The 14,996-nt window shown below is 53.0% G+C and overlaps 1 protein-coding gene across 10 annotated transcripts in view; it reads right to left on the reverse strand.

Moving 5' to 3' along the window:
* Window positions 1-3,926: 3,926 nt before the first annotated feature.
* The window catches only part of ATP2B4 (ATPase plasma membrane Ca2+ transporting 4), a 63,517-nt gene continuing 52,447 nt past the window's right edge, over window positions 3,927-14,996 (reverse strand). For 4 of the 10 annotated variants that reach the window (XM_038162207.1, XM_038162206.1, XM_038162209.1 and 1 more), the window contains 2 exons: window positions 14,341-14,430; window positions 8,463-8,759 (listed from right to left, as the gene is read on the reverse strand). In XM_038162207.1, coding sequence (XP_038018135.1) covers window positions 8,463-8,759; window positions 14,341-14,430 — 387 coding nt within the window. Of the gene's footprint in view, window positions 8,760-14,237; window positions 14,431-14,996 lie in introns of all 10 variants that reach the window. The other 6 variants (XM_038162211.1, XM_038162205.1, XM_038162215.1 and 3 more) reach the window with 4 other exon arrangements.

Raw genomic sequence — 14,996 nt, forward strand, 5'->3', positions numbered from 1 at the left:
AAGATGGCGGCCGGAAGTGGCTTCACCCGCCCGACGGGAAGAGAGGGGCTCTGAGGCGGAATGGCGGTGGATTTTGCTGGTTTTGGCTTCCCCGCGCTTCAAAAATCCTCTAAAGAGAGGACAAGGCTTTTGTTTATGAAGGGAACAGTGTTTCTCCGTCTGCCGCGATCCGCCGCCGTGTCCCGGTGCCCGGCTCAAAGATGGCGCCCGCTGTCAAGATGGCGGCTGGAAGTGGCTTCACCCGCCCGACAGGAAGAGAGGGGGTCTGAGGCGGAACGGGGGTGGATTTTGCTATCTTTGCTTCCCCGCGCTTCAAAAATGACAAAGCTTTTCTTTATGAAGCGAATAGGATTGTGTTTCCCCATCTTGCCGCGATCCGTCGTCACCGCAGCCGTATCCCGGTGCCCGGCTCAAAGATGGCATCGGCTGCCAAGATGGCGGCCGGAAGTGGCTTCACCCGCCCGACAGGAAGGGAGAGGGCGGGCGCCTGAGGAGGAGAGGGGTGGACTTTGCTGGTTTTTGCTTCCCCACTCTTCAAAAAGCCTCAAGAAGGGGACAAAGATTTTCCCTGTGAAGAGAACAGGGCCGTGTTTCTCCATCCTGCCGCCATCCATCGTCACGGCCGCCTTGTCCTGTGCCCGGCTCAAAGATGGCACCGGCTGCCAAGATGGCGGCCGGAAGTGGCTTCACCCGCCTGACGGGAAGGGAGAGGGCGGGCAGGCGCCTCAGGCGGAGCGGGGGTGGATTTTGCTGTGTTTTTTGGCTTCCCCGCGCTTCAAAAAGAGCACTTGTCTTTTCCCTGTGAAGCGAACAGGGCCTTGTTTCTCCTCCCTGCCTTTTGCCCACAGAATTTATGTTGGAAGATCCCTCCGGGATCATCCACCTGTTCCAGAGCCCTCAGTGCCACATCCAGTCCTTGTCACCTCCAAGGGTGACGGTTTTGGAGGTGACAGGTTTGGAGGGACTCCCGACCTTCCTGGGCAGCCACTTCCAAATCCCGGCCGCCCTTTCCATGAGGAAATTGCTGCCGATGTCCCCAGAACGGTCCCCACTCCCCGGAGCCATCCCCCCCTCACGGCCCCTCAGGGTTGCGAATTCCAAACTGGGAAATATTTTGAATTCCCAGCCCTTTTTTTAGTTTTGTTAGTGGGTCTGAGAGGTAAAAGACGACATGAAGGATTCCACTGGTTTATGAATGGGGAAAAAAGAGATTTGCCTTTACAAATAAGCTGTGGGTTTGCTGGTAGATGAAATTGGATGTTGGAAGATGAAAGAAACAACGGGGGGAAAACCCAAAGTTCCATGAGAATTACAAATGAAAAGGGAGGGTTGTACATTAGAGGGGAATCTTTGGTATCAGGCGTTTTGGGAAGTCTGTACCTCTGAAGTACCTCAGAAACGGGGGAAGAGAGAGGGAAATTGGGATAAAAAGGAGGCTGCGCCCTCCAAAAGTTGGAGCAATCCCAGGAGGACGCGCCACGGCCGCTCCCTTTATTGGGATAAAGCAAAAGGGCTCCTCTGTCTCCTCTTGGCACACAAACCTCTGCTGTTTGCGGATTCATTTTCCTGACACGAAGGAGATGGAGATCCCAGCTCCACACAGGGACTGGGAACGGGAGAAGGGAGAATCCCTCACCCAGGGTGGCAGCAGAAAAACAAACACCACTTTCCCCCACCGTTCTGGGAAAAATCTGTGAGAAAATCAGAGAAAAGAATGAGAAACAATTCTGATCTTGACTTCTACACCTGTTACTGTGAACATGTGGAATGTCTTATGGAGATTTGTTCACCAAAGGGTGGTTTCTTAATTAACCAGTGGTGATGGTGCTTGGATTGGAGGACTAATTTAAGCCCAGCTGTACAGTAACTGTCTAGAAAAGAGCAATGAGTTTCTTAATAAATATATATATTATTGCTCCACCTTCTGAAATACATGGATATCGATGCAGGGTGACCCCAATGTATAATAATAATAATAATAATAATAATAATAATAATATCATAATATATAATGTAATATAATGTAATATAATGTAATACATGACATAATATGATATAATGTAATGTAATATAATGTAATATAATGTAATATAATATATAATAATACAATGATAATGTGCTCTGACTCCATGATTCAGAAGGCTAAACAATGCTTTATTAAGCTATACTTATATTACACGAATACTAATAATATTAAAACTAATTAACTAATACTATTAAAACTATACTAAAGAGATATACTAAAGAAAAACCTGTGACTGTCTGGAGACACTCAGGACACAGCTTTTTCCCAATTGGCCAAGCAATCCAACCATCAGCAGAATCCAATTAACAAATCCCTTTGGGTAAACAATCCCTGTCACACATTCCACGTGTGCCACAAACAATCCCCGTCACACATTCCACGTGTGCCACGAACAATCCCCACAACACATTCCACGTGTGCCATCACACATTCCACGTGTGCCACAAACAATTCCCGTCACACATTCCACGTCGTGTGCCACAAACAATCCCCGTCACACATTCCACGTGTGCCACGAACAATCCCCGTCACACATTCCACGTGTGCCACAAACAATTCCCGCCACACATTCCACGTGTGCCATCACACATTCCACGTGTGCCATCACACATTCCACGTCTGCCACAAACAATCCCCACAACACATTCCACGTGTGCCATCACACATTCTACATGTGCCACAAACAATCCCCGTCACACATTCCACGTGTGCCACAAACAATCCCCGTCACACATTCCACGTGTGCCATCACACATTCTACGTGTGCCACAAACAATCCCTGTCACACATTCCGCGTCTGCCACAAACAATCCCCACAACACATTCCACGTCTGCCACAAACAATCCCCACAACACATTCCACGTGTGCCATCACACATTCCACGTGTGCCACGAACAATCCCCGTCACACATTCCACGTCGTGTGCCACAAACAATCCCCGCCACACATTCCACGTGTGCCACGAACAATCCCCGTCACACATGCCACGTGTGCCACAAACAATCGCTGTCACACATTCCACGTGTGCCACAAGCAATCCCTGTCACACATTCCACGTGTGCCACAAGCAATCCCTGTCACACATTCCACGTGTGCCATCACACATTCCACGTGTGCCACAAACAATCCCTGTCACACATTCCACGTGTGCCACGAACAATCCCCGTCACACATTCCACATGTGCCACAATCCCTGTCACACATTCCATGTCATGTGCCACAATCCCCTTCACACATTCCACGTGTGCCACAAACAATCCCTGTCACACATTCCACGTGTGCCACAAACAATCCCTGCCACACATTCCACATGTGCCAAACAGGAGCAGCAAGTACAGATAAGAATTGTTTTCCTTCTTCTTTCTCTTGAGCTCCTCACTGCCTTTTCCCCAGGAAAAATCCTGGGAGAGGGAATTATGTCTCTGTCTGTCCAGAGAATGTGAACACCACACACGGGGTCGGTACCAATTATTACCTGACCCAGGGCAGCCCCTCAGGGCCCAGCTGCACCTTTCTGGCGGCGTTTGGCAGCAATTTGGGCACTTTGCTTGCTGCTGGTGGAAGAATCGATGAAATGACAGAAACCCCACATTGAGAGGAGTTTGGGTTGGATCCCCATGCCTGTTTCCACCCCGCTGGAGCTGCTCCAGAGGGTTTGGGACAGACCCCCCGAGCTGCCGGACACACGGAGCATAGTTACACATTTTATTCTCCAGATGCAATAATTTCTGCTCAACAGCCAAAAGCTTTATTGATTCCAAACCGTTCCCCTTCTCCCTGTTCATTTCTTCTTTTTACTGCACCCCCTTTTCCCTCCCCTCAACCACTCTGCTGCTTCCCCCGTGGCGTTTTAGCTCCGCTTGCAGTTTGTTTTCTCAGAAGAAGCCAACGGACAATTCATTCAGATTCTCTTTTTTTTTTTTTTCATTTTTCTCCCAAGATCCATATAAATTACATGCAAAACATTGTACATAGAGATTAATATCAAAATGCAATACAGATCAGGTGCACTTTAAGCTGGACTCTAGGATATGGCAAACACACCAGGGTACATATTGCTTTGAAACCACCATTGTTTTGTTTTTTAATGTCATGCATACCACATAATACTCAGTCTTTTGTTTTGTATTTTGGTTTTTTTTTTTTTTCTTTTTTTCCTCTCTCCCGTTTTTTTTTTTTTATACAAAAATACCAGTGCTTATTATACTGAGTTACTGGAAAAAAAAAAAAAAAAAGAAGAAAAATTCAGCTCCACGTGCCCTCTTCAAAAGAAAGTTTTTTTTGTTTTGTGAGAGCGTTGGATAAATATATATACACACACATAAATGTTGAGTTCAGACTGTATATATATATATTTATTGAAGGGGAGGAAATAAACTAAAGGCAGTTTTAACCATGGGTTTTGCTGGATGAAAACTGGGGGGGTTGGGGCAGAGCAGAGTCGGGGTGAGGGAGGGGATGCCAGAGAGGAAGAAATGCCAAAATCCCCGTTTGGGGGGAAAAAAAATCCTGTTTGGGTGGAAAAGGAGCAGGGAAAGGAGCAGGGAAAGGTTCCCCCACATCCCTGTGGCCCCAGGGAAGATCTGGGGGTGCAGGAGGCGTTTTGGGCTCAGGGGTTTGGGGATGGAGCAGAAGCCATGCAGGCCCAGGTGTCCCCCACAGAGGGACAAAAACCTTGTCACCGTGGTGCCAGAGGGCACCAGGAGCTGGCAGCTCCACCTGGAGATTCCCTCTGGCATTTGGGATGGGGTTTTTTTCCCAGCTCAGGTTTTTTTTCCCCTCAGAGAGGAGCTGAGGCCTCTGGGCCTGGGGTTGTGAGGGGGGAAAGACCGCCCATGCTCAAACGCGGTTTAGTTTATTTCCTTCTTGAGATCGCTTGGAAAATATCACTTTATTGCACGGAAAACCTTTGGGAACAACAAAAAAAAAAGGAAATTAAACCCCCCTCCCCACACCCTTCTCCCTGTGCAAATCATAAAAACCTCAGCAGGAAAAAGCCTCGAGAGCTGCCTGGCCAGCGAGCCGCACACAGGCCGCGGTGTCTTTGGTACCAATCCGCCAATTCCACGGAAAATCCACGGGAAAATCCACGGAAAATCCGCAAATCCGCCCTGCTGGGATCAAGAACTGGATGCAGAAGGATGTTCAGAGTGTTTTAATGACAAAGCATTCCAAGGCAAGTTGATCACAAGGAGGAGGGAGGGGGTGGCTTTGCTTCCTGGCGGGCACGGCGCCGGCCCTCCCCTGCTCCGCGCGCACTCGTGGCAGTTCCAACAAAGCGAAAAAAACCAGAAATTATTCATAATAATATATATTTATATGGATATTTATATCTCCCCCTAGTCAAGGCATGTTGCAGAAAGTCCCCAAAAGTCCGTGCCGCTGACCATGCCTTATTTTTGGAGCACCAATCTCCCCCAAATCTCTCTTTTTTTTTTTTTTCGTGTGTAATGTCCTCAATAACTTAAGCCAAGAGTCAGCTGCTGCCAGGATATCACGGAAACTAAACCCAAAAAAACCCAAAACTTTACAGGAAATCTGCACAAGAAACATTTATACTTGAAGCAACCAGCCATACACCAACATAATTTATAGATATTTATATAAAAAAACCCCGTTTGTGTCATCCAACTCACGGCTAGTAGAAAGATGGCTGCTCAGAGAAAAGGAAGCTGACTGGCATCCGATGGCTGAATTAATTAATCCACGGAATTAATTAAAGTGTCCCTTGCAACTGCCCTCACGCAGTGGCGGGACTCGAGATTTCTTTATTTTCTTCTTTTTCTTTAAACAAAATACATATGGCTGACGTAAAAATATCCGTTTCTGAGCTAAAGAAAACTAGATTTTTTTTCTTTTTCTTTTTTTTTTCCTTTTTTTTTTTGCATAATATTTATAGAGCATTATTTCTCCCTCCCTCCCCACTCCTAAAATGGAAACTAGAACGACAAAAAATAGAGCAAACTAAAGGAACGACCAGACCCTTGTGGCAAACCCTGCCAGTCACAGATTTCTGGGAGTGACTTTGAGAGCCTCCTCCAAAGTTGGCTTGAAGTTGTTGTTGGTTTGAGTCTTTCTTTTTTTTTTTTTATTTTTTATTTATTTATTTCTTTTTTTCAACAGGTCTGAGGTATTAAAAAAAAATATCAAAAGGAAAAAAAAAAATTTGGTGCATCCCCCAAAAAAGTATTTAATAAATATTTATGTAAGCTTGTAAGAACACCATATCTTCTCTTTTTTTTTTGTTTTTTGCAAGTATTTAAAATAGAAAAAGTGATTTTTTTTTTGTTTTTTTTTTAAGCAACGTCACCTTTAGCACAGAACCAAAACCCCACAACCACCCCTCATTTGCTGTTGTTTTTTTTTTTGTTGTTTTTCCTGGTGTTTAACCCAAGATCCCCTCACTCCCCTGGGTTATTTTTTGGGGGGAGGGAGGCAAGGAGGAGCCGGGCGTGGGGTGGACGCTGAATTTGCACTGGGGACGGGCAGTGGTGGCAATTTCTTCTTGCTGTTGGCAGTGAACAAAGCCCAGCTCGCCAGCACCAGGGTGGGACACTCGGGATAGTCAGGATATTTGGGATTTTTGGGATAAAGACCTTTCCTCAGCAGGAAAAAGGAGCTCGTCCTTCCCTCCTCCTCCTCCTCCTCCTCCTCCCAGCCCGGGGAAGGACACAGAGACACTTGGTTTGCGTTGTGGTTTAAGGAACACTTAAATCTTGGCAAAGATCTGGGCCTGGCGTGGCAGGAGGTGCTGCAGGCAGTGCTCGGACAAGGCACGGGAGATTCCGCTGTGCGTTCCTGGCAGGACAGGGGAGGAGAACCCAGCCAGAGCCAGCCTTTCCCAAAAAAACAACCAAAAAACCCCTCAGGGTTTGGAATCCCAGGGTTTTCCCGTCCAGGGGTGGGAATGGCCTCGCTTCCAGCTCGTTTGCTCGGCCAGAGGGGATGGAGGAGGGCAGGGAAGTGGCAGAGCTTCCCCCAGGGGAAGGAGGAGCCCAAGCCCTGCCTCCTGCTCCAGAGGGACAATCCAGAGCCACCTGCAAGGACAGGGACTCTGGCTGGGTTGTTCCCAGCGCTGGAGGTGAGGCAGGGCTCAAGGGGAGGAGGTGACCTCCCTAAAAAAGCAGCCAGCCAAGCCAAACCTCCAGGAAAATCCGGGATCATCCAGGGGCCTCCCTGCCTTCCACGGGACCAGGACACAGCTGGGTTGATCCTTCCCAGGATTCAGGAGGTCCCCACTCAGCCTCCCACAGCTTTTTGGGCATGGCTGGAGCCTCCTCCCGGATCACTGCGAGGCTGAGGGGTGCTGGACCCCAAGAGCACAGAAAAAAGGGCAAAAATCCTTCTGCTCTGGAGGGCAGCAGCTGGAGAGCTGCAAAAATCCTCTCCCCGAGAGCTTCCCCCTGACCAAGAGCAGCAGAGAGGCCTCTCCTGGAGGAGGAGAAGAGAAATCCTAGAGAATTCCTCAGGAAGAAGCTGCATCCCTCACAACTGGGGGGGCTCTCCTCACCTTTTCCCTGGCAGTTTCACCTCCACCTTTGCAGGAAAATCTGAATTTCTCCCCTCCCAGCAAGGTCAGAGCCAAGCCACCTTCATTTCTCATCTCCCAGTTTGGAAAGAGAGAGAGAAAAACGCGTGGGCACACACAGAGGGGGAGCTGGAAGAAGCCCAGGTACCATTTTTCCAAGGTGGAAGACTGGTGGGCATCCCTGGATCTCTGAACCTTGGAGTAAACACCTTCCCCTGGCTGGCATTTTTTAGTTTATTCCTTAATTTTCGCACTGGAGCAGTGACTGCCCCTCCCCACTTCCCACTGGGTAGGGGGGCAAATCCCACAAGCAAAGAGCAAACCCCAACAATTAGAAGAAAAAAAAAATACCCTAAAAACCACATGTGAAAAAAACAAAACAAAAACAACCCACAAAAAAATCAAATCAAGTCACAAGTGCACCGCCAGCCTTCGGGCTGAGGGCGTGTAAGACTACAACAATTTGAATTTCCTTGGAACATGCATTTCTCCAAAGTGAAAACCCTCTGGCTCCAGGTGTCTGGAGCCCAGCTCTTGGAGAGGAAAGAACCTGGCAGCTTCCCCTGGGTGAGTACCACGGAAAATCAGGGATGGAGATGCACAATTAGTTTTTTTTTTGGTTTTTTTTTTGGCTTTCTCTCCCAACACCCAGCGTGGTGGTACTCTGGTTCCCACTGCTAAATAACGGTAAAAAAAAAAAAAGAACAAAATGAAACAAAACAAAAACAAAACAGATTAAACCCCCACCCCAAAAAAAAACCCCCAAAAAACCCCAGATGATGATAGAGGCATGAGCAGTTTGACCGCAGCGTGTGATCAGTTACTGGTGCTGGGATCACACAGGGCCCAGGTGGATGGATGAGGACGAGGAAGAGGAGGAGGAGGAGGGGGAATTCCAAGTTCTAAGGTCAAACAGAGGTCTCCAGGCTGTGGAAGGGGCTCCCGGGCTCGGGGAAGCTGAACTCGCTGTCCACGGCGTTGTTGTTCCTGTTGAGGGCCGTGGAGCCCCCCAGGCTGCCCCCACCTCGCTTTTGGAGTCCGTCGGGCTCGGGCTCGTCTTCGGCGCCGTCGAGGAATGGTGTCCGAGGCTCGTCTTCCTCCAGGATGAACTCCGGGTGAGTCATGAAGTTATGGATGGAGCTTCTGGATTCGGGTTTCTCGAGGCCTTCGTACAGGGAGCTACGGAACGCATTCACCACTTTGATCTGCGCGGCGCGGGGAGGGAAAAACACGGGGTCAGTGCTGCTGCCAGAGGGCAGAAAGCGAGGGAGGAAGTGAAATAAATGATGAGAGACAACCACGGGACGAAAACAACGGCACGACCACAGCGACAAAATCACCACTGAACAGACAGCTCGGTCAAAAATGAGACAGCTACGGTGAACCGGGGGCGGAGTCAGGCACTACGGGGGCGCTGGGGACCCGCCAGCCTCAGAAGCTGCAAGAAAAGACACGGGACGGCTCCAAACCGCCACCCCGACGTCGCCAGTCTGGACGGGTGGGAGCCGGAAGGCGTTAATTACGTTAATTAGTCGTTAAACCGGTGTGGGGGTGTGCGCGCACGCGCCCCGGGGTGGACGGACACGAGGACAACGGACGAGGTGGGGACACTACGGCTCCAAAAAGAGGTGGGTTAGGCAAACAGCGGGGGGCAAACTCTACCGTGGGAGCCACGGGTGGGGTTGGGAGGGTCCTTCCTACAGCTCTGGCTTGCCAAAGGTGTCTCCAGCTTTTCTGGAGCCCCTGGAAGCAGAGATCCAGGCGGGGGCTGTGAGGATCCAGGTGAAGGTCCAGCTCTGTGTGGGGCTCCCCACACTCTGGAGCTCTGGAGCCTTCCCTGCACCTGCAGGAGAGCCAGTGGTTTCCAAAGGCAGTCCAAAGTGGGAATTTGATGATTCAAATTCAGATTCTGTTGGATATTCTGAAGGAATTCCTTCACAATCCTGGGAAAACCCCGGGGCAGGAGATCCAGAGCAGCAGGGCATGGCTCTGCACCTCCGCTGCCCTGCGAGGGAGAGCTCTGGGAACACACCTGGACAGTGGATCCCCTGCTCCCCCCAGGTCCTCTGCCATTCCAGCCTCAAGCCCTTCCAGCTCAGATTTGGGCTCAGGTGGGTGACAAGTGTCCCATCCCAGCTCTGCTGGGGCTCCAGGGAAGCAAGAGAAGCCCCAGCTCTGTGGAGCAGAGCTCGTGTGGGACCAGATCTCCTCTCCCAGACCCCTGGCAGGCTCCCTGGAGCCATTTCAGTCGTGGTGCTTGGTCTTGGCTCAAGCTTTGCTCCTCCTCACCTGCCTCCACCTGCTCCCCACCCCTGAGGAACATCCCCTGCCTGCTCCCGTGGTGTCCCCATGGCTGGAAGTGCAGCACACACAGCAGGAGAGGCCCAGAGCCCACCAGAGGGATTCCCTGTGGGAATCCTCCCAGCCGAGGGAGCGGAGGGGGAACGGTGCAGAAATCCCCTTGGCGGTGGGGGAAGTGAGCTGTGGGTGCTCTGTGGGCTGCAGGGGTGAGGGGGAGCAGAGAGCTCACCCCAGATCCTGTGAGATGGGCTGGGCCAAGCTGTCCCTGCATTTAAACTGTCCTATTTAAATTGTCTCTTTATTGAAATTGTCCCTTCATTTAAACTGTCCCTTCATTTTAATTCTCTTCATTTAAACTGTCCCTTTATTTAAACTGTCCCTTCATTTTAATTCTCTTCATTTAAACTGTCCTTTCATTTAAATTGTCCCTTAATTTAAACAGTTCCTGGGTGTGACACCCCTCCAGGTGGGAATTCACCCCCCCCCAGCACAGCCAAAAACCTCCTGAGGATCTCTGATCCCACAAAACCAGAGCAGGGAATTCCTTCCTCGTGCCTGGAACCCTGGAGTTCTCCGTGCCCCCTCTCACCAGGGGTGCCCTTCCCTGTGAGTTTTGCACCTGCCTGAGGATCAGGAGGAGCTTCCTGGCACGGGCTCGGCCCATCCCAGCTGGAAGCAGCCCCAGGAGCTCCTGCACAGGGAGCAGGGCACACAGACACTGAGGGCACGAGCCTGGAGCGCTGCTGGCCTGGAAAAATGGGAATTTGAGGGAGCTGGGAACCAACTCAGAGCTGGATGTGTGCACTGATGACCTTGGATCAGTTCAGGTGAACGCACAGGACAAGGGACACCACCGGGGCCACCTCAGACTGATCATCTGCCACATCAGCAACGACTGGAGAACAGCAAGTCCTGAGCCCTGAAACACCAACCGAGCCAAGGAGAACAACCCAACCAAGCCAAGGAGACCCAGGGACTGCCAGAGCCACCAGGAGGTGGCCAAGGAGACCCAGGGACTGCCAGAGCCACCAGGAGGTGGCCAAGGAGACCCAGGGACTGTCAGAGCCATGAGGAGGTGGCCAAGGAGACTCAAGGACTGTCAGAGCCACCAGGAGGTGGCCAAGGAGACCCAGGGGCTGCCAGAGCCACCAGGAGGTGGCCAAGGAGACCCAGGGGCTGCCAGAGCCACCAGGAGGTGGCCAAGGAGTCCCAAGGACTGTCAGAGCCATGAGGAGGTGGCCAAGGAGACCCAGGGGCTGCCAGAGGCACGAGGAGGTGGCCAAGGAGAGTCCAGTGACCATGAGAGCCACCAGGAGGTGGCCAAGGAGTCCCAGGGACTGCCAGAGCCACGAGGTGGTGGCATCTACAAGCTCAGATTTAGGAGCAGCTCCACAGAAGCCTCCCCCTCTCGTGTGGGAGCAGGAGATCTCCTCTCCTCACCCCCAGAGCCCTGGAGATTTGTCCGGCACTGCCGGGAGCAGCAGGGAAGGCTCCCTGGAGCAATTCCAGGGAATTTGGGCTCAGTCTCCTGCTCAGCCCCCTCAAGGAGCACCCGCTGCCGCTTCCCTCAGATTTTCCTCCCTTCTCCATCACCTGCTGCGAGATGAATTCAGCTGTTCCCTCGTCAGAGGAAGGGAACAGGGAGGAAATGTGCTCTGAATGAGGCAGGCAGCGCCGGCAGAGCTGAATTCCAGCCCGGAGCCATCCCTCCCTCCCTCCCACCGGCTCCCGCCTCCTCTCCACCTGGAAGCTTCAAATGCAGCCTCCAGGCTCGGGATCGGTTCCCGTGAAACGTGAAACCTCCACGTGCTGGGCGAGAGCCCCACGGGAATGGCATCCCGGGAACGCCATCCCGAGAGCCCCACGGGAATGGGAATGCCATCCCAGGAATGCCATCCCGAGAGCCCCACGGGAATGCCATCCCGAGAGCCCCACGGGAATGCCATCCCAAGAGCCCCACAGGAATGCCATCCCGGGAATGCCATCTCGAGAGCCCCACGGGAATGCCAATGCCATCCTGAGAGCCCCACGGGAATGGGAATGCCATCCCGGGAATGCCATCCCGAGAGCTCCACGGGAATGGGAATGCCATCCCGGGAATGCCATCCCGAGAGCCCCACGGGAATGGGAATGCCATCCCGGGAATGCCATCCTGAGAGCCCCACGGGAATGCCATCCCGGGAATGCCATCCTGAGAGCCCCACGGGAATGGGAATGCCATCCCGGGAATGCCATCCTGAGAGCCCCATGGGAATGCCATCCCGGGAGTGCCATCCTGTGCCCCGGCTCTGCCCAGCGCCCTCAGCCCGGGGCAGAATTCCCAGCGGGAGCAGCCGGGCTCTGCCAAAACCTGAGCATCGGTTCCTGAGAGCTCTCCAGGAGGGACACAGCAAGTCCAGCCCTGGAAAAACTCATCCACGGGAGAGGGACACCACGGATCTGCGTGGAGGGAAGAGGAGCTTTGGGAGAGAGGGAAGCAGCAGAGGGAAACAAGAGAAATCCAGGCAAGAAAACAGCAGGAAGTTTGGAGACCTGGGTTAGCTCCTGGTGAAGTTTGCACGAGCTATCCAAGTTTTCTGTTCCCCCGCTGCAAAATGGGGGAAACACGGACCCACAGACTGCAAAAAAATCTGCATTTTGGTCTCGTCCTCCCCCCCGCAAACCCTCTGCTCTGAGCCCCTCTGAGCAGATTTTATTCCAGCAGGAAATCCTGGAGGCTTTCCCAGATGCAGGCGGGAGCAGGAGGCAGCTGTGCTGCTCCGGAATGGCTGGGGTTAAACCCAATCAGCTGCCAGCCTCAGAGTCAGCTAAACAGAGGGAAAACAAAATTATCCCAAATTCTCTCTCCTCCCCCACAGTGCATAAACAGCAGAGCCTGAAAGCTCTCCAGAAAGGCACCGAGGGTATTTCTCTAATCAGAGGAGAACAGGGATAAGTGAGTGTGCAATAAAAAAGCCAATTATCCAGCAGAGCCACATTCCCTGCTCCCAGCCTGCAGACAGAACCCATGGCCACGTGCTCCCCAGCCCCAACACACACAGGGCTTCCACACCAGACAGGGCCTGTTTGGGGGGTCTGGAAAGCCAGGACCCAGCATTCCCACTGGGATCCAGCAGGAATGTGGCCTCCGTGCCCATTTCCATGCACAGTTGTGTGTCTGCACACCCCGGGATCCAGCATGTGCAGAGCAGCCTGTGATGAACACAGAAAGGGCTTTTTTTGGGGTCTGGAGCCCCAGTGCCAGATCCAGGACCCAGGATTCCCACTGGGATCCAGCAGGAATTGTTTTCCACGCCCATTTCCATGCAGAGCAGTGTCTGCACACCCTGGGATCCAGCATGTGCAGAGCAGCTCATAATGAACAGAGAGAGAGCCCTGCACCAGACAGGGCCTTTTTTAGGGTCTGGAAACCCAGTGCCAGATCCATGATCCAGAATTCCCACTGGGATCCAGCAGGAATGTGGCCTCCATGCCCTTTTTCCATGCACAGTTGTGTGTCTGCACACCCCGGGATCCAGCATGTGCAGAGCAGCCTGTGATGAACACAGAGAGGGCTTTTTTTAGGGTCTGGAGACCCAGGACTCAGAATTCCCACTGGGATCCAGCAGGAATTGTTTTCCATTCCCTTTTTCCATGCAGAGCAGTGTCTGCATGCCCTGGCATCCAGAGTGTGCAGAGCAAGGTGGGCACCGAGGATCCTCTGGCTGTCCTGGGCACCAGCAGAGCCCTGGGGATGTCCCCAGGGCAGCACAGAGATGTCCCCAGGGCAGCACAGGGATGTCCCCAGGTGGGGACAGAGAGGGGGACAGCAGCCCCGAGGTGTCACCAGCTGAGCCAGAGGCAGGGCTGTCCACAGGCAGCACCCAGGGCAGGAGCAAATCCTGCTTGTCCCTCCTCGCCGTGGCTCAGCCAGCCCTGGGGACGGTCCCAGCGGCCACTCTGCCTCCAGGAGAGATTTCAAGCAACTCCTCTGCCCATCCCTGGGGTGTCCCAGGGCCGGGCAGTGGGAAGAACCAGCAGGATTTGAGCTCAGCCTTGCCCTTCTCCCAGCAATGCTCGTGAACTCGGGGGGGTTTGAGCAAGAAGTGCCAATTTTTGCCCGCCCTCAGGAGCGTGGACTCAAACACCGGCCCTGCAGAGGAGGAGAAGAGCTAAAACTGGAGGAAGCCACAAGGAACTGGGGGGGAAAGGACCAGAAAGGTTCGTAACTTTGTTAACAGCATAAAAACCTGGGGTTTTGAAGGGTTTCCCGCCCCATCCTTCAGGTTTGGGACTGAGTGTGCGAGTCAAGGCTGAGAGGGAGAGAGACCAGGCGGGGTTAGGGGGGTGCAGGTGCTCCGTGTGCTCATTAAAGTCATGCATTGTAAGAGACCATCACTCACTGCCCGCAGGAGGAGATGCAGCAGCAGCAGCAACAGCAGAAGTGGTGGGAGTGGAATTGACGGAGGAAAGAGCTACATGGGTTGGGCTAGAAACATTTTTTACATCGTGGTGCTGGCTCACGATGGAAGGCTGTCTCCTGAGGGCTCCCTGCAAAGAGGAGGCGCCGGTCTGGAATGTGTAAACTACGTCCATCTGCAAAGAACCAGAGAGTGAGATAGCGACACCCGGCCAGGGACAGGGACAGGGACAGGGCCAGGGACAGGGGACAGGGGAGGGCGGGCAGACACACAGACAGCAAGGAAGGAGGAGGATGGAGAGGCGAGGAAGAGGAGGAGGAAGGAGGAAAGAGCCCCCCCCAGCCCACGCTCCCCGAAACCCACGCGGGGTTTTGCTGTTGGAGCAGAGAGAGTGTCCAGCTCTGCCCTTCCCGGGGCAGCCAGAGCAGCAGGGTCCGTCCCCCCACCGGGGAAAGGGCTGCGGTGGGAGGCAGTGGCAGAGGAAACACCTGGGGTTATCCCCAAAATCTGCAGGAGGAGCAGAGAGAGACAGAGAGGGTGGGCAGAGTGCGAGCGGGCAGCTGCTGGGGAAGAGCTCCTGGTGCCTCAGCCCCGTGGGGCACTTGGGGGACGCTCCACGGGCTCCCCACAGTCCCCGTGGCAGCAGGAGATGTCCCAGCTCCTCTCCCAGGCCTCAGGGGATGCAGCACCCTGGTGCTGGGGCCATGGCTGCCCTGTGGACGTGTCCCAAGGCTCGAGGAA

This window comes from Motacilla alba, chromosome 26 (genome assembly GCF_015832195.1).
Source record: "Motacilla alba alba isolate MOTALB_02 chromosome 26, Motacilla_alba_V1.0_pri, whole genome shotgun sequence".
NCBI classification, from domain to species: Eukaryota; Metazoa; Chordata; class Aves; order Passeriformes; family Motacillidae; genus Motacilla; species Motacilla alba.